The sequence below is a fragment of the Centruroides sculpturatus genome, unplaced genomic scaffold (genome assembly GCF_000671375.1).
Source record: "Centruroides sculpturatus isolate CEXI.00-Female unplaced genomic scaffold, Cexi_2.0 scaffold371, whole genome shotgun sequence".
Lineage (NCBI taxonomy): Eukaryota > Metazoa > Arthropoda > Arachnida > Scorpiones > Buthidae > Centruroides > Centruroides sculpturatus.
In genome coordinates, this window is record NW_019384600.1 from 322,755 (window position 1) to 343,646 (window position 20,892).

The 20,892-nt window shown below is 28.1% G+C and overlaps 1 protein-coding gene across 9 annotated transcripts in view; it reads left to right on the plus strand.

The window, feature by feature from the left end:
* The window catches only part of LOC111624968 (serine/threonine-protein kinase Doa-like), an 85,799-nt gene that overhangs the window by 36,597 nt on the left and 28,310 nt on the right, over nt 1-20,892 (plus strand). For 2 of the 9 annotated variants that reach the window (XM_023367966.1, XM_023367965.1), the window contains exons 3-7: nt 8,950-9,226; nt 12,185-12,281; nt 12,672-12,738; nt 17,010-17,123; nt 20,657-20,747. In XM_023367966.1, coding sequence (XP_023223734.1) covers nt 8,950-9,226; nt 12,185-12,281; nt 12,672-12,738; nt 17,010-17,123; nt 20,657-20,747 — 646 coding nt within the window. Of the gene's footprint in view, nt 1-8,636; nt 8,871-8,949; nt 9,227-9,291; nt 10,515-11,294; nt 11,527-12,184; nt 12,282-12,671; nt 12,739-17,009; nt 17,124-20,656; nt 20,748-20,892 lie in introns of those variants that run through there. The other 7 variants (XM_023367970.1, XM_023367968.1, XM_023367969.1 and 4 more) reach the window with 6 other exon arrangements.

A 20,892-nucleotide genomic window follows, 5' to 3' on the forward strand; every position in this document is an offset into this window, starting at 1 on the left:
AACATTTTTTTTTTCTAAATTATTGTTTTCTTTAGTCTCTGGCCCCAATTAAAAAATATTTGTATGTATTTATATGCGAAATTATACCCCGACTTACGCGGTTATCGCTCGGTCCCACCTATTGCGTAAGTTCGGGGTATTACTGTACAATTTGTTTAAGAACCTGAAGCAAATCTTGAGTAAGATCAAAAGCGTTAGTTCAATATTTTATTAAACACTATGTTATCAGAATTAAAGGTTTAGTAATGATGTTAATTTATTAATCCTATTATTGAGCACAAGCTCAGTAATAGGATTCGAGTATTTTTGAATTGGACATTTTGACCATATTTTAATTGTGAATTATTTTATAATCTCCATTTTTAAAAATTTTTCTGAATTATTTAGTTACTGTTTGTTAAATAATTTTTATGTGATCTTGCTCATGCAAAATATTGAATTGTCAAGTAGGAATTATATGTTTATAGCAAAAATATTTGCTATATTTTTTATATTAAACCAATATTTTTGTTTTTTCTTGATACTATAAAAGTAAATTTTTTGGCAAAAAATTCTTAATTTTGATGATTTAACTCTGAAATTTATACTATTTCTTATATTTTTTTCCAAGAGAATTCATGCTATTTCAGAATACACAACCATCTTTTTTATCCAGTCTTCTATAATTGTTTAGTATTGGTTAAATTTCAAGTTAATAAAAATAAAGATCCATTTTATTTTGATTTTGCCAGATTTTCACATGATATCTACATGCACAACTAACAATCTTAACATTACTTATCATCATTATGCTTGTGATTACATTCGTTATTATTTTTGATATGAGGAAAAATATTTAATAATTTATAGTATTTAAAATTTTGTAATAAAACTATCTATTTTATTTTTATTAAGAAATCAAATTTTTCATAAATGGGAAGGTATCAAATCACAAAATCAATGTATTGGAAGTCAATTATGTAACAGGTCTGTCTTTGCCATTGGTCATATTGGACAGCAAATGTTATCAAATGATTTTGATCTCATATAATAGTTATGTTCTGCAGATATTTTTTGAATATTTTGCAACAAATTTTAAGTAGTCTTTTTCTCTAGATGGTTTCTTCCTCTTTGCAGTCTTAAGATTGCAGCTGTCCAGTAAAGTACATCTTGTGTTACAGCATGCCATCCTATAGCTTGTAAAAAGATTATAGGATCTTGTCAGTGGCAGTACAATCTTGATAAGTGGCACTAAGGATTTTTTACAGTGTGTAATGATGAAACATGTTTAGTTTTTGCACTACTTGTTTCATAATCCTATGAGAATTGCTTACAAGATAAACTGCTATACATTCTCAATATGGTGATGTCCAACAACTATGATTCATTAAGCATCTTTGACCTGCCTCTTGTTTTTTACCTATTACCATTTCCAAATTAGTAATCATATTTTTGAAGACATGTTCTCATTTTTTCCAGCAAATGTAATATCCACAAAATATGGATCTTTGAGATAGACTGTTCTTTCCATGGGATATTTAAATTTGTTTTTGTGGTGAAATTTACACTGCAAGTAAAAACAAAAAGCAAGGTGATGGGCCATTTCTATAATTCAATGTCATTGTTGGTAAAATCAGTAATACAGTAGATCCTCGAAAACTCGGCACTCAATAACCCGGCACTCTAGATAACTCGGCCACACCCTGGCAGGGCAAAAAAATCCTTAGTTAATTAATTTTCATTATAGACAGCTTTTTAAAAGTATAAAAGCTCTCATAAAGTATTTTTCTGAGGTCTGTCTTATCAGGTAAATTACTGTACACAGTGTATTCATTAATTTTCATTTTCATGTAGTAAAGGCTCTNTGAAATGAAATGTCAGATATCCATTCTGACAGAAATTTATAAAGTAATGAGGATAATATAAAGTATACAATGTATTATAAAGAATCCAAAATAGACAAATAGAAGTAATTGTTTCCTCATATTTTTATATTTTGGTTTCTTAAGTAAATAAAAAAAAATGTTTACTTTTAATGGTACAGTACAGTATTTTCTGAGGAAACACTCATACTTATTTTTTTTAACCCCATTCCCGATAACCCGGCATTTTCACAAACTCGGCCACCCTTCGATCCACATTAGGCCGAGTTTTCAAGGCTCTACTGTATCATTATCAGTCCTCATGCAGTTCAGAACAGATATTCTAGAAAACATTTAATATAATGTTGAGAGAGAGACTGTGTATTTTATATAATGAGAGACATTATTGTTTTACAATGACCATTCATGCTATCAAATGATTTTAAAGTATATGTAGTTAATTAACAATAGCTATTGACTTCAATTTTTTGTTTAGTGTGTTGTTAAACTAGTAAAAATGTACTTGCTGCATGCATCCATGGTAGAATCCACTACAGTCTTTTCACAATGTCTTATGCACAGCTGCTTGAGTGGAATGATGCAAAAACTATTGATTTTGTGACATATTCTTAGTTAAGTTTTTAATAAATAGATAACATTAATATTTTTATATATAATAAACATTTAAAAAATTTTCACAAAACTTATAGAAATAAGTTATATTTTCCTAAATTACTAAAACCTGATTCACTAAAATAGGAATTCAGAAAACATTTAAAAACTTTTTTGCCTTGTCCCTAGCTTTGGCTAGGGAATTTATTTTCAATTTTTTCACTAATCCAAAAATTGTCTGTTATTCCCGACTTTGCTTGCTTGTTGAATCACACTGCAGATCTATGAAATATTCTTGTAGTCCTAGATTTGCATTAGCACACAGGTTCTGAAACTTATTTCGACCACAGCCCACCTTGAAATTAAAAAAAAAAATCTGGTGCTCTCATATTTTTTAACTTACACAACAGATGGTAATGTTAAAAGGTATCTTAAAAACAGTTATTGAAAATATAATGTTTAAACATGCATTATTATATGGATAGGATAGATAGGGTGTGACCCATATCCTATTTCTGAGATCAAAGAATGTTTCAATGAGAAGAAATAAAACTCATATTTAATCACTGAGCCTTTACTGCCCCCTGAAAGTCTCCAGCTCTCACAAGGGGGCGTTATCGTCCACTTTCAGAAAGGATGCATTAGCATATTTTCTTTAAATAGATCCACCACACATTCCAGAACTTTCATTTCTAGCAGATCTTTAAACTTTTTATCATAAATTTTCTGTCCCCAACTGTTTCTCTTATTGGATTTTCAATTAGGACTTCTGTAATGTGACACTTAGAATTAATTTATACAACATACAAAAAATTTCAGGAGCTACTTTGCTAATTAGTATGATCCCATTATAGCTCTGGTGGCCACCTGGCAGTTCCTGTGGCCGTCCAATTGTCTTTTTTTATGTAGCTTTCCTGAAATATTCCATGACCCCATATTACTTAGTTACTTTAAAGTTAAGGTCAATATTCTTGACCAATGGTTCTCAATAGTGGTTCTCAATCTTACAAGGGGACCTTACAGTCTTGGATTTCAGTTCGGGATGAGACTTCGCAGGTTAGTATTATCATCCCAAACTGAATTTCTGAGACTGTAAGGTCCCCTTGTTAGTCATGCTATTATTTTATTAATAACAAAATAATAGTATGACTAAGCAGTTATTGTTCAGAAGTTTTTGGGAAAAAGATTGTGGATCCATCATGATTAAGTTGAAATATCAATGTTGGGAAATTAAACTAGTTTGAATGTTAGAATTTTCAGATGCTTCTTTTATACTTAAGGTGACCAGATGTTCCCAGTTTTGCTATTTGGTTTGTAGGATCAATTGAATAGACGTTTTATTAATATGTCAATATAATATCAAGAATATAGTTTATAGATCAATAAATATATTTTAAAAATAACCAAAGTTCAGTTTTATATCCCATTTTCACTGATTCTGAAATTGTCCCCAGTTGGATATGTGGTATATCTATTTGTAATTTGGATTCACAAATGATAAATCAGAATCTTTTTACAGTATTGATATGCTAGGCTTTTTTACGGATTGGCCGAACTTCAATAAAAATTAACCCACTTTAAAAGAAACAGAATAGGGTATATTTTCCTAAGACTCGTTTCAGTTAGCAAAATATTTGAAAAATTAACAACTATAGCCNAATAAATATATTTTAAAAATAACCAAAGTTCAGTTTTATATCCCATTTTCACTGTTTCTGAAATTGTCCCCAGTTGGATGTGTGGTATATCTATTTGTAATTTGGATTCACAAATGATAAATCAGACTCTTTTTACAGTATTGATATGCTAGGCTTTTTTACGGATTGGCCGAACTTCAATAAAAATTAACCCACTTTAAAAGAAACAGAAAAGGGTATATTTTCCTAAGACTCGTTTCAGTTAGCAAAATATTTGAAAAATTAACAACTATAGCCGTAGTGCATGATTACAGAAAATTATATGGTAATTTAAATCAAGATATTTAATTCTCAGTTTTCTAAGAAAAATTCTGAACTATCGACTGAAAATATCAAAAATCGAATCATTAGATTAAATTTGTAATCTACGTTATAAATTATATATGAATACCGTTATAGATTTTTAGGTAAAACGTTACTGGTCGAATTTTTAAATCATTTTCTTTAAACTTTGTTTCATCATCAAACAGGTGAAATCCACGCAATTCAGAAAAAAATAAAACAAATTAAACAAAATGCGAAAAGTAAAATTTTACTTTTCGCATCTGTTTTACAATCTAATTAGCGCATTCTCTGGTTTTCCCGTTGGTGAAATACACGATAGCTGATTGGTTAAAATCTAATAGGGAAATGTGACAGCTGTGGAAAACAATCAACTTCGCACAAAATTTTTATAAAATATTTATATTTAAAATCGAAACTATAAAATTAAATTTAAACATAACAGTAACTGTGGCTTGTTTATATCGTGTAAATTTGCCAACTAAGTTTACTTCTCATGCATAAATATTTGGCAGATTTTTATCTTAGCGCATGCGTACTAGGGACTTCCGGTAACCATTAAATAAATTTGTATTCATTAATCTGTATTAAATGTTTTCTTTGTTTTGTAAATGCATAGTGTGTGTACATTTTTTCGATTTATTAAGTTTATTTTTATTGTTTTGTATACCATACCATACCATATATTTTATTTGATATTATCTCATATCTTTGACTACTGAAATTAATGTCTACAAAATTGTTTGTTGCAAGATGCCATGTTACCAAAATCATGATTTTACTGGCATAAAATTGGATGAAATGCTTGTAGATTTAGAACACACATCTTGAAATAGAAAATCCGGTTTCAAATCAGTTGTGGAAAATTATCGGCGCAATTGTACGAAATTGTGAAATGACTTTAGAAGCGAATTTCCTGTTAGGATGCCGATCCACATCCACCTATCCTCCATATCGCAGAAGGGATTGTGAAACAGGCTTTTTATAATGTTTTTGAAAATTAACATTCTCTCTCCTTTATTTCATCAGTTGAATGTGCTGTTATGTTTGTATAAATTTATTTATTATAAATTTTTCGTAACTATTTGTAGTGTGTGCAATTTTCTCAGAATCTCAAAATTTTGGTACCGTCTATAAGATCAATGCGATTTGTAGCTTGTTTTTTTTGTTATTACTCGTTCAGACTTCTTTTATAGAAAGTATAGTATATAAAAATAATTTTTAAAATGGGTAATTTGACAAAATGCAATCAAGTATAGTATAGTATTATAAATTGTGCGGCATTCGTTCTTGTAATTCAATCAAATAAATAGATCTATATTCGAATTGTAATAATTTATTGTATTTATAACTGTTATTTAAAGACAAATTTTCAAATTTATAATGCCCCCTGAAAGTCTCCAGCTCTCACAAGGGGGCGTTATCGTCCACTTTCAGAAAGGATGCATTAGCATATTTTCTTTAAATAGATCCACCACACATTCCAGAACTTTCATTTCTAGCAGATCTTTAAACTTTTTATCATAAATTTTCTGTCCCCAACTGTTTCTCTTATTGGATTTTCAATTAGGACTTCTGTAATGTGACACTTAGAATTAATTTATACAACATACAAAAAATTTCAGGAGCTACTTTGCTAATTAGTATGATCCCATTATAGCTCTGGTGGCCACCTGGCAGTTCCTGTGGCCGTCCAATTGTCTTTTTTTATGTAGCTTTCCTGAAATATTCCATGACCCCATATTACTTAGTTACTTTAAAGTTAAGGTCAATATTCTTGACCAATGGTTCTCAATAGTGGTTCTCAATCTTACAAGGGGACCTTACAGTCTTGGATTTCAGTTCGGGATGAGACTTCGCAGGTTAGTATTATCATCCCAAACTGAATTTCTGAGACTGTAAGGTCCCCTTGTTNGAATATAGATCGATTTTTATTCTAGTTTTTTTGTTGTTAATAACTATAAAAAGATAGCTTATAATTTTAGTTTAAATTGTGCATAAAATCAAACTGAGAAAATAATTTTTGAATTTAGAAAAAGTAGGCAAATTGATGTGAATGAGCTTTTACACGAACTTTTAAACATTTCTAATATATTTCTAGTAACTTGAAAAAAGTATTTAAATGTTTCATTAAAAAAAATCTTTATTAATGATTAATGTTCTATTTTCTCTCTAATTTTGTTGTTTACGGTGTTTTAATTTTACGAATTCAGTTGTTATTTCAGTATGTTCTTAAATTAAAATTCAGTAATATTTTTTCATTTTAGCCATTAGCCAATAATTACGGAAAATGATAAATTTAAGTGTATTTTGAATGAAATAAACATTAGAATATCAAACTTTGATTAATTTTCGATGGCCTTTAATTTTAAAAAATTACGCCTTATGGTTAAAAATAGACAATAGTTTTTTCATTAACGTTTACGAAGAAAATATTTTGCATATCCTACATTTTCTGGAATATTTTCATATAAATCACTTTAAAATCTTGAAGCGTTGCTACCGTTTATGTAATGCAAATTATAAAAATAGTTTTTATTAACTTTAAAAGTAGCATAAAATTAGAATCAGTTTCTTAAAAGTTCATGGTTAACAGTTTAAGTTACTATATCGAAAATAGAATATGACGCACTATTTTGGATATTCTTTGAAGTTACTTCGGATTTTCTTGAACTGTTCGTTTTCACTTGTTTATGAAAAAAAGATCAGGAAATGTTTAAAATTTAGTTTGTTTCGGAGAAAAAAGATTGAAATTACAATTTCGTTCCCCTGGCTCATCTATGTATTTTTGTCTTGTATATTTCTTTTAAAGTGTGTTTCTGTATGAGTCAAGTAGATGTTATCCTCTTCAGTTTAACCTAAAGCATGTTTTCTTATATGATTATTTGGCTTCAATTTATTAATGATTCAAAAGTTTATATCTTACAGAATATAATTAATTACACCAAAGAAATTAAGACTCTATGTAAGACCAATGATAGCTTTATATTACTTTATTTAAATCATACACTTTCCTTATTTGTGTTCTTAGCAATTTGTCAAAATCTCAATGAAAGAAAATATTCTAGTATCTTTGTTAAATTATATATGATATAGCTTAATATTCATTTAGAGTTGTTAAGTAATTAAGCTAATTTATTCTATTTCACAGTTATTTAATAATTATTAAAATTTCTTGATGTAAATACGAAGTTATTTCCAACTCTAGTTCAAATTGTCAGCTAGCCAATTAAGATTTGAGAAATTAGAATTATTTTAATAAAATTCGAATAAAATATTGTTTGGTGGTAGTGGTGTTTCTTTAATTTTCTTGTGAAACAGTATTTTGAGTTTGAAGTAATCATAACTATAGATAGATAGACTGAGTTATATCGACTACCATATGAGTAATGCTTTCGACTATTTACCGACGAAAATGAAACGAGGCCAACTTTGTTTAAATGTAGTTCAAAACTTTAAAGGAGGATGAACTTTACTAGAATATTCTACTTACTAAAAATTTTCAGAAGAAAATTCGAAAATTTGCCATTTTATATATATGCATAACGACCATTTTATTATCGTGTTAATTTAAAATATTATTTAGCGTGTAAATCTTACCATAATTTTAGTACCGTGCATCAATATAATGTGTGACCTTCTAGTCACTCACTCTAGAAGTTTACTTTCTCTTGATTCGATTCGACGCTATTTTTAGTATTTTATGTTTAGAACGTCGAGATTTTTTTCTTTCTTAATATTAGTTTTTTAAAAAGTCTTTAATGATTACGCGATTTACAAATTTTATAAATCCGTAGTGATTTTATTTTTTTAAGGACCGAAACATTTTAGATTTTGATTGATTTGATTAATCGATAATTATTATATTATGTTCAATTCGTTCTTGTCGACAAACATTTAATTTCATAAATTTAAAAATGTTTCAGTAATTTAATGGATTTAACGGTGCTGTTTATTTTAAATTAAATAAAGTGAAAATTCTGGGCAAAAATGCATAAAAACATATTAGATATTCATTTTGGTAACAAATATTTGATAAATAAGATCGTCTACGCAAATTTTTATATTTGTATAGCCGATCTAACGTCTACGAGAATATTAATTGATAATAAAATGAGCCATTGTTTAGATTGTATATAGAAAAAAATAACTTTGGTCTTAATTAAAAGTCTAAAACTTCGGTTTATGAAAATATCTTTGCTAGATATAGTTTTGTTTGGTGATAACATCAATAGTAAAAGTAATGAAGGAATTTTACTGGAAGTAGGCTGCTTATCCTTCCGGGTGCGACAACGGATGTATTTGTTGAGGATATGTTGTAGCAATATTATTTTGGTTAGAATATAAAGTAATGACGATCGACGGGTACTGCAATGATGACAATGGGACTAGTATTATGTTGTTCTACAGGTGACTGGGGCAAGAATCGAAAGATCAGGTAGCTCGTGGTAGCTAGGTTCAGATCTTGCGCCTCTCTTCTCCAGTCTTCGTGCTAATTGGACATAATTTCATTTCAGTGAAAATAATCATAAAGAAACTGTTCGAGCTAGGGACCGACAGTATCGTCATCGCAGGCATCGTCATGTCAGTGCCTCTTCGGACAGCGCTGATTCCAGCTATCATTCACACATTGCAAGCGAAAGTTGGCGTCGCAATCGTCGTAAACGTCGTCGGCATCAACATCATCATAATTATCGTCGGCGACGTTCCCGAAGTAAGGAAACCAGGGTAGGTCAATCCCCTCCTGTAAGGAAAACTCTGCCCTCCATTAAAATTTCGTTATTTGCCAGGAGGGTTCGTATAAATTTTTTTTATTCAGTTTTTTAAAGTTATTAAACAGTATGTATTTTTTTTTCTAATAAATTTATTCGTAATTTATTGATATTTTTTTAAACCAGATATTTGAAATTTTTACTCATTCAGTGATTGCTAATTTGCACTTTTTGAATTTTTATATACTATATATGTTAATATATGTATACAATTAATTTTTTTAAAAATAATGTTTTGTCCGTCTGGTTTTAAATTCTTATTTACGAAATAAAAGGTAAGACGTTAATTTTTAGTTGGTAGTTTTGTCCGAAAAAGTTGTGCGGGTCATGTGACGTTAGAAATTTGTAGTCAGTTAAATTATTTGTTGTCATATACAGTGGCAGATGGATAAAACAGTATCATTCTCGAATTAGCGTTATTTCGTGCTCGGCGTCAGCTTTCAAAATATAGTTGTTTAATTGACAGATATGATATAATTTTAGCTCGCTGTTGTTTATACATCAGATTTGCGAATTCTTTTTTTAGAAGTAAGATTTCTTAAAGATTTTTCGAACATGATTGTTAAAGTAAGAAGAATTTATAATCTAAAAAGAAAAGTCGGATCCAATCGAGAAAATTATTAATACGTTACATTTCGAATAAAAAAATTTTTTTTTTTTCGAAGTAATGAACTAATATTTAGTGTGGAACCTGTAGATGTATCCCGTTCTATTTTGGGGTGCTGTGTTTCTTGGCAGCCTATTAGAAATGACTGCCTGCCAGAATGACGTGGTATGTCGTAGTTAAACTTTTTCGGTTATCATTTGCCCAGTAACCATTTTACATGTCAGCTTATTTCGTGATGGTAAAAGTTTCTCTATTAGGTGTGAAAATGTTATATTCATTGTGATTATGTATGCGGATGACGATCCTAGCGGTTATACTGCTGACGACATGCTTCGATCTTGTTCTAACTTTTTACAACGTTTTTCTTCCCGTCTGAAAGTTCAAAACAGCGATGAGATACCCATCCATAGTGTAAAGCCAGTCCTTCCGGCCTCTGTACTTCTGTTGCCTCTCACTTGCTGCGTAGTGCGTCTGCCACTGTCTAAATTTAACTGTGTGTCTGTGCGAGAATTTGATCCTTAGTTTAAAGCGTGCCTGAGTATTGTGTGCGTGTGGTGTGTGATTGCCTTATGTTTTATTGGTGATTTATCTTAATTTTATTTTTGGTCTTGAGTCTTATTGCATGCAAAAATAATTTTGATTTTTTTGTATAATTGTTAAAACTTTAAGTGTAACTTGTATAATGGGACATTTTGTACCATACGTAAGTATTAGAATTTTTTGTTTGTAAGCACTTAAATTCAGGTAACCTAATAAAATTTAATTTTACTATGCTGAATTTGTTTAATTTTAAAATTATTAAATAAATATTTAAAATTTTTAGAAAATTATTATTAATCTGAAAATAAAAATAGAAATACAGGTAAAAAATAAAAGATGTTTAAATAATGCTATGATTTATTTTGATAATAAAAATCATAGTTTTATTTGAACATAGGTAATACTGACATCAGTTTTATCTTGTTAATTAACTGAGTGATGTCAATTTATCCACAATTAAAGCAAATGCCCTGTCCGAGCTCTTGGATTTTATCGTTGATGGAACAATTTCTGCTAAACTTGGCAAGCAAGTTTTTGATATTATGTTTGAAACTGGCAAATCTGCAGCTCTAATTATAGAAGAGCAGGACCTGAGCCTGTATTATTTTCCAGCCTTTTTTTAGGTCAGCTGTATTATTTGAGTTATTACATTTAAATGCTTGGAAATACAATGAATATAAGCTTGTTCTAACACCTTGATTGTGACCCTTTCCTAGATTCCTTTATTAACTTAATGCTGGTTTTTGTCATGTAAAATTTACTTTTTTGTCATAGGTCCACTGGGCTATGACAAGGAAGCAGATGTTTTATTAAACAAATAATCAACAGCAAAACAAAAGAAAGTACAGTAGTCCTTCGTTATATCATGGATTTGGATATATCACACTTTTTTTTTTCNCCGGCCTCTGTACTTCTGTTGCCTCTCACTTGCTGCGTAGTGCGTCTGCCACTGTCTAAATTTAACTGTGTGTCTGTGCGAGAATTTGATCCTTAGTTTAAAGCGTGCCTGAGTATTGTGTGCGTGTGGTGTGTGATTGCCTTATGTTTTATTGGTGATTTATCTTAATTTTATTTTTGGTCTTGAGTCTTATTGCATGCAAAAATAATTTTGATTTTTTTGTATAATTGTTAAAACTTTAAGTGTAACTTGTATAATGGGACATTTTGTACCATACGTAAGTATTAGAATTTTTTGTTTGTAAGCACTTAAATTCAGGTAACCTAATAAAATTTAATTTTACTATGCTGAATTTGTTTAATTTTAAAATTATTAAATAAATATTTAAAATTTCTTTGCAAATATTTTTAATGATTAAATTTAATTTAATATTTTGCAATCACTGTATGAGTATTAATATTTTTAAATTATAAAATTATTATCTTAATATGTGCAAATTTTCTTTTAATTTATTAAATAAGATTTAACTAAAATTTCATTTAGTCTATGTTATATTTTTAAGTAATTTATAAATAATTGAATGATTCACAAATGCATAGATTAAAAATAAGTTATTAGGGTTAACAAAATTTGCACATGTTAACTTTTTTTTTATTTATTTTTTTTTTGGATTATTTGAATTATTGCTTTTGCACAATCTGCTCTTGTTCACACGACCATGCCTCCCTTGTTTGTGTCATTTATTATGTGCGTGCCATCGCCCCGTGCCATGAATGGTGAAAAATGGCTGTAATCCTCGTGAATGAATACGTCTCGTGCAATCTGAAATCTGCTGTTCCGTCTCTGAAAATATGTCACGTGCCTGAAACTGCTGGGCCTGGGATGGACGAATGGTGTTGGTGGTGAATATCCTGGGAATGAAATTGCTGCTACAGTCTCCAAATGAACATACTTCTTCCCGCCCCCCAAGTGTGGAGGATGATGAAGACGGGCATCTGATCTATAGGCACGGGGACATCCTCCAAGACCGATGTACTCATCTTTTCGTAAAATAATAAGTTTAATGACACCTCCCACTTTATAGGAGATCAATTTAATAATAGGCATTTAATTCAAAATGTGATAGTTTTGGTTACTATAACGCACTTTTTAGAAAAACTAATTTTATTTTTTCTAGTAAAGAAGATTCTTATAATAGTTAATACTTAAAAATACAGTTAAATAATTTATTTTGCACTTAAATTTGAAAAAGTAATTTTCTAGTAAAAATTTTAAATTAACGTTTCAGTATTAAATTAAATTTTACATAAATTATCGTGTATAAAATTTTAAAAGAAATAGAATTACATTTAAAAGAATAATTCTGAATTTTCTGTTTTTACAGAAAGTTTAAGCATTTCAATTTAGATTAATTTTTTCCAGATAAAATCATTGCTACCCTCGGTGAGGGTACATTTGGTAAAGTAGCAAAAGCTGTTGATCTTTGCTCGTAAGTATTTTTAATTTATAATTTAATATTACTATAATTTGCCAATTACTTATATATAATTGAATTTTTAAGAAAATTATTTATTGAGATTTGCTAGTAATCATTATCAAAATTTTCATAAATTTTATTCTTACATAGAAATCCAAAATTTATATCTTTTGAATTAAATAAATCATTTAAGCATAGAATTTAAAATAAATGTAGCTATAGACTCTGAAAGTTGATGTAATAAATTAATAAATTTGTAAGTAGAAAATACAAAAATCAATAATCAAACTTTTTATATTTTAACAAACTTTTAATAATTCATTATAAACTACTTTGGCTTAAATTCAGTTCTAAATATAAATATGGGAAGAATATAATATAATAAAAGTTTATAGTGTTAAAACTTTGTTAGTTTGTCTATTAATATGTAATATAAAAAATTTTATTTACTTGCAAACTTATTAAACATTAGAAATTTTAAAATAACATTTTTGAAAGTCATATTCAATAGATCATAAAATGTTCAATTTGTGGTAATACATTAAGTGATTATTTGAAATTAGGATGTTTGATTTAAGCAATAAATTTGTCATTATTCTTGTTTCAAAAAAGATATTAATATCCTTACAGTTAAAATATTTATTATTAATTATATGAATAAAGATTCTTTTTAAAATTCTGATCTAAGAATCTAAGAAAAATGAAAGTTACATACTTTTAAACAGAACAAATATATATATTTTTTTCATTGTTTTTATTTCATTTTATTTAGATTTTTGAAATTTTATTATAGGAATTTTTTCATTAATTTTTTGGCTTGGAATTCTGTTTTATATAATAAAATAAAAACAATATTGTATCATTATTATTAAAAAATTTTAATCTTATTAAATTAAATAATGGAATAAATTTTTATATGTATGACTCTAGGTGAAGTTTTGTTTTTAATTTTAGTATTGTAATACACATTAGCTGCATTGTATGTATTTATTTTTAGTAGCAACTGATTGGTGCTAAGAAATAAAAATAACCTAGATAGAGAAACTAAATGTTTTTGCAGTAATTTATCTGTAATAGGTATTTTAAGAGAAGTAGATAATGTTTTTGCTTAGAAAAATTTTTGGCATTTATTGATTTGGACTTTAAAATAATGAAATATAAGTATATTTTTCCAACCAAATATAAGGAAAATCTACATTTATTTTTATGTAGTTATTATTTAAATTAGTATTCTTGATTATAGTTAAAATTTTAATTGTAATAAAAAAACTTTATATTGTTTTAACAAAATTTATGCAAAGTATATATAAATAAATTACAAAGCATAAGATTGATATCAACTTTAATAGCAATTACTCAAATCAATATAAAAATGTTTTCAAAGAAAATAATCTGTGCTAACTTTAGAAAAGTACTGTACTATATGTATAATAATAAATCAGAACGTGGCTTGGATAAAAAGGAAAACACTTAAGATGCCAGCTAGTATTGTTGGAACATTGCCTTTGTATTTCTTGTTATTATTTGGCAAAATGTTAATAATGAAACTTGAGTACTAGTTGATACATCTGTCAAGAAATTGGATTATTTTATATAATTAAGAAATTATTTTTTTCATTTGAAGAAATAAAATACTGTTATAAAAATTTTGCCTTTAATTAATACATTTTTCATTTGCATAACAGTGATGATGTGTATGAATATATATATATATAGTTTCTTTTTTTGTTTGTTATGCATTTGGAATACAGTTTGAGCAAAAGCAATGAAACTTTTCAAAGATTATCTTTTCATGAAAGAGGAGGCCAGCAACTACATTTTGTTGAATATACTTTACAAGAAGCCTCCTTTCTATCTGACCAGTGAAACTGTAGCATTGAATTAGTGAGTTACTCAATAAACATATGAACAAGCACAAAATATGTATAAGAGGGTATGCATGGATGCTGAGTTTGAATGTTTATTCCATTTTCTGTATGGTTTAATAAGGAAATTATAAAAAAATTTGTATTTTTTGGATTATCTTCTTGTTTAGGGAGATTGGCAGGCAAGAGATTGATGTTTTTCAATCCCTTTCCTGCCAATCTCCTACCTGCATGCATCTCATGCCTGACCAAGTAGATTGCAGCATTTTTCTTCTGTTTGGAGTACTAGTGAGCAGAACCTTGATAGAAAGTATGACATATTTTGCATTTTTAATAATAGTGGGCTTGAACTTTTGGCCCAGTCTAAAGAAAATTGTAAGATGGTGATAAATTAGAATATGTTGATGTATTACTTATTTGCAAACACCAATAGATACATTATATTCCAAATAAATCTGCATGAAACCCAAAATAATAAAACATTCAATGTTAAGATTAAAGAGGAAATGAAAGTTTTGCTAGGAATAAACATTCTTACATAATTATTGCAACTGTCGATTGTCAATTTCTCCTAACTAATTGAGAGAGATTTAATAAATCACTACATATCTTAATTTCTAGTGTTCAGTTTAATAAAAGAATACATATATTTGGCTATGTGTGCTATTATTTATTGTATTCTGTTCCAGCTTTTTTTAAGAAATGTTCATATAGAAGAGATATTTATATTTCCTCACCGATGTCAGTGAAAAGTTTTAGCAGTTCACTTCAATATACATACAAATGATAATTTTATAAATGTCAAGTATAATAAATTACATCGAATTAGGCCTGTAATTAATTCTTTGTTAAAGACATTCAAAGAAAATTATGCACCTACCAAAGAACAGAGCATTGATGAAAGTATGGTGAAGTTTAAATTAAGGATAGAATTGGATTCAAGCAGTATATGCCACATATGCTAGTGAAGATATTTTATAAAATTTGGATACTGGCAGCTAATATTGGTTATATTTGTAGTTTTCAAATTTATACAGGAAAATTAAAAAATAAGATAGAAAGGAATTTGGGAGAAAAAGTGTAAAGATTTATGCCAAGATTTCAATGGAAAGGTGTGTGTGTGTGTATTGACAATTTCTTTACAAGTGTATCATTATTCATTTGAAAAATGTAGGGTTACCATCACATGGAAAAGTAATATTTAATTACAAAAGATTGCCAACACTGAAAATGTGTAATGTACTATAGAGAGATAAATGTGATTAGTTGATTCAGATGAGCTGTCATGGGTGAAATGGAAACAGATGTACTGTAATGGTGATGTCCTCAATTGATAATCTGATAAAAATGCAACAAGTAACAGAAAGGAAAAAAATGGCAGCACTGTTCAAATTCAATGTCTCCAAAGTTGTTGTTAACATATCCTATATTTGAAGCATAGAAGACAAGGCTGACAAGTTAAAATCCTTTTATGCCATGACAAAAATCAGAAGATTGACTTTTGGCATTTTGTTGTCATAATTGTAGTAAATACTTTCATTCTCTATTATCAAATTTGTTTAGGCAAAATGATCATGCTTAAAAGTTTTTGAAGCAGAGTAGCTGTAGGGAAGACGTTCTCTCAAGGTTAGCCCAGTAGTGCAGAAATGTGATTCAGAAAGTCCAAAATTGAAAAGATTCTTAGAAACATCTTCAGCAACAAACTACAAATAAATTTATGGTTTAATGAAACTATCTTTAATTTAGTTTGTTACTTTGTAAATGAAATACAATAATTGTAATGAATAAATATCATTATGAACTTTTAAATTGAAATAAAAATAACTTACTATATAAAAAAAAAGTTAATATATGAGCAATATATTGATTCAAATATGTTTAAATCTTCTAATCAGTACAGGGTGTTTATAAATGAATGGTGTGGTTTTAAAAATTAATAATAAATCTATTTATTACCTTATATGGGCAAACCTTACAGCATAAGCAGCGGCAACTGTCCAAGTTTATGTATCAATGCCGTCAATGCCCGTGTCCCTTGAAGATGCACTGCAGACCATCACGGAGGATTGCTACACCGTGTATGGGAAGAGTTTGATTACCATGTAGATGTGTGTCGTGTGACCATGGGTACACATATTGAAGGATTGTGATTAACACAGAAAAACTTGGACAGTTGCTGCTTCTTATGCTGTAAGGTTTGTCCATATAAGGTAATAAATAGATTTATTATTAATTTCTAAAATTGCACCATTCATTTATAAACACCTTGTATATAATTAGTGTATAATTTTCTTATTGCTACAATGACATAGTTTTAAATAATAGTCATTTTTTTTAGGAATTTTATATTGGTTCTTATAAATTATTAAACTGAAATAAATAGTTTAAATTTATAGTAATTGTTTATTGAATTTTCAGGGAGCTTACAGTGGCTCTGAAAATAATCAAAAATGTAGAAAAATACAGAGAAGCAGCAAAATTGGAGATAAATGTCCTGAAAAAACTTGCTGATGCTGATCCAGATAGCAAACAGTAGGCCATTGAAGTTTAACTTCTTAATTCTATTCTAAGAATTATGAGAAATTTATCAAATTTAATGATAATTATAAGCTAAGATGTTTTAATTCTAAGGCTCTGTAAAGTTTTAAATTATATTATAATTCAATAAGTTAATTTATGATAAATTCAAATTTGCTGCTGCTGCTAATTTATTTTTACATTAAGAAATGTAAGTTTTTAAACTTTTATTAACAAATTGTTTATTATATTAAAAGAATCTCCATTATACAGTATTAATTATATATATATACAAAATCATGATACTGAATTAATTACTTAATTTGATTTCTACTAAACTATAGATCTAAGATTCAAGGTATGCTCATAAGCATATGCTAAGTGTTCTGCAGATTGACTCAGTTATTTTTCCAAGTTGCAGCACTATGCTGTTTAATCATAGAAAAGAACATTTTCATGCACAACATACTTTTATGTTAGGTTACCAGATAGAGATAATACTTTGGCACACAAGCTACTCTTAATCTAAAGTAATATTAAGATTCTAAGATGCACTTTTTCTCAATATAAACATCTCAAAAAATTAATGGCATCTTAGAGGAGAAGCTTGATTGCTGGAAATCTATGTTGACACCATAGCATTGTTTATATACACTATATATTAATTTTTATATTAAATATAATTATCTAATCTATGTATTAAAAATTTTACAATTAGATGAGATCCATTGGAAACATTTTCAACTCCTTTAGTCAGCTCCAGCCAAACAGTTTATTGTGGACTTCTAAAATATGTTGTGGAACATAATATTTGAATAAACTGTCTGTAGAATTTTGCTAGTTTTTAAGCTTTTAAATATACACTTTGTGGCATTTGAATATTAAAAATATAACCTATCTGAAGAATGGTTACAGGTTTATAAAAATAAGTTTGGAACAAGTTTAAAAACAACCAATGTTCTAACATTGGTTGTTTTTAAATATTTAAAATTTTTAGAAAATTATTATTAATCTGAAAATAAAAATAGAAATACAGGTAAAAAATAAAAGATGTTTAAATAATGCTATGATTTATTTTGATAATAAAAATCATAGTTTTATTTGAACATAGGTAATACTGACATCAGTTTTATCTTGTTAATTAACTGAGTGATGTCAATTTATCCACAATTAAAGCAAATGCCCTGTCCGAGCTCTTGGATTTTATCGTTGATGGAACAATTTCTGCTAAACTTGGCAAGCAAGTTTTTGATATTATGTTTGAAACTGGCAAATCTGCAGCTCTAATTATAGAAGAGCAGGACCTGAGCCTGTATTATTTTCCAGCCTTTTTTTAGGTCAGCTGTATTATTTGGGTTATTACATTTAAATGCTTGGAAATACAATGAATATAAGCTTGTTCTAACACCTTGATTGTGACCCTTTCCTAGATTCCTTTATTAACTTAATGCTGGTTTTTGTCATGTAAAATTTACTTTTTTGTCATAGGTCCACTGGGCTATGACAAGGAAGCAGATGTTTTATTAAACAAATAATCAACAGCAAAACAAAAGAAAGTACAGTAGTCCTTCGTTATATCATGGATTTGGATATATCATGCTTTTTTTTTCTGTCCCCAAATTTTAAAAACACTTGAGTCAATAAGTTTTAAGATATCAATTTCCATTGAATTTTTTTTTCTTTCCATTATTCCATTACAGTATTTTATTCTTAAAAATACTGTATTTCATTGTGTTGAATTTACTGCATAATGTGTAAGGAAAGATTTATTTATTTCTGAACGGAAAGTTCTAAAATTTTTATACAGTAGTAACTTTATTTTGCTTTTTAGAGAATTTTTACTCTGTAATTTTATAAGTTTTGATGTTCTATTATATGTTCAATACTTACTTTTTAAATTTTCAATTACTGTATTTATAATTTTTATTGAAAAATATAAATTACACAAATTTTTAATAAGTGATTTATTGTGAAATATAGTACTGTATAATAAAATTGCAACTGATGTTTTGTTTTTATATTGACAGTATTTGTCTTTAAATGTCAATGTTAAAGAGACAATAATGCTAAATGGGTGTTCATAGTATCAATGGGTCTGTAAACATCATTTAATATGATATAACAATGAATAAAATTTAATATTGCATAACTAAGCTTGTTTTATATCAGAAACACTTGCTGATGGAAGAATAGAGGATAAACATTACATAACATGTTTAGTATTGGCCCAGAATTTTTAGTTATATTGTACTTTTTCTTTGTCTCCTGACAAGAGATATAACAAAGGGCTACTATATTGTAATTTAAAATAATGTGGAAAAATAAATCTTCAAAAACACAGAGATGATTAAAAAATCAGTGTGCTTTGATGTTCTGTAGCAGATGTCTCCAAACTACTACTCCAAGGCAAATTTATCTGGCCTATGTAGCTCATTTTCACCAACAAGTTTAATATCAACATTCAAACTTGTTCAAAAAAGCATAAATTGTGAAAAGTCAACTAGAATTAATAGACATTGCTTCAAATGATTTTTTAAATAAAAACTTGTTTAAAGAGAGTTAAATTTTCACAAATCTCTACCAGAAGAGAATTTTAAGCCTTAAGAAGTTTGCACAGATATATAATTTTTTATTTCTATGAATTTTTGCAAAAAATCTTTTTGAATATTAAATATATAAAAAAGATTTTAACATTGCCCAAATTTTACTGCAAATTTCACATTCATTTATATTTTATTTGTTATGTAGAAATAAAAAAAATCTTAATCTTTGACTTTATCTTTTGTACCTGGCTCCTGACTTGTGTTTTTACAGTTCATGTGGCACTTCTCAAAAAAAGATTGGAGGCCCCTGTTCTTTAGGCATCATTAGTCAACACTTATATAGCACACACAACATATAATTTTTTAAAGCTATCAGAATTTTATGATACAGTAGAGTGTTGTTTATCTGAATCAATTAGGGACTGGGGTTGTTCAGAAAATCAATATTTCGGATAACCGATTATGTACAAAAAAATATATTAACCTATCCCATGTTGAAATTTTTCTCCGTTGCATGTCGCTTTGCATTGAATTTTTGTTGGTGTTAAGCCTAATGAAGACTATCGTTAAAAATTATTTTTTTATTTTGTACGAACAAAATAAATATATTGAAAAATATAAAAACAATAAAAAATTATACTTCAGAAGTTACTTTAGTACCAAAAACGTAAAATGTTTGATTAGCCCAAGACATAGCCAAAGATTGCCGCACCACAGCACTGGCAAAAATTTAAATTTGCCGACTGGAATTCTTTCGGATAAACGATGCTCTACTGTAGTGTACTTTATGCCCTTTTAATAATACCATTTTGTTTTACTGTAAGAAGTCTGCTTTCACTCATTTTACATTAACATTTAAGTTGGTGGGACTAGTTTTATATTTACATAAAAATGATTTTTTTAACTTGCACATAATTATGTGAGAAGTATAGTGGTAAATATCACTTAAGATAATTTTTAAATTTATAAAAATGAATTAAAATAATTATATTTCTCTCTTTCCAGCTTGTGTGTAAAGATGCTAGATTGGTTTGACTATCATGGTCATATGTGTATAGCATTTGAAATGCTAGGACTGAGTGTGTTTGACTTTTTGGTAAGTGGATATGTTTATTATTATTATTTAGCTAATGGATAAGGTTATTTCCAAAGAAATTCATAACTTACAGAATACAAAGGAATTGATCACACAGTCTAGCATTGCACAGACAAGACAGTTCGTGAATCTACTTAGTGAAGTA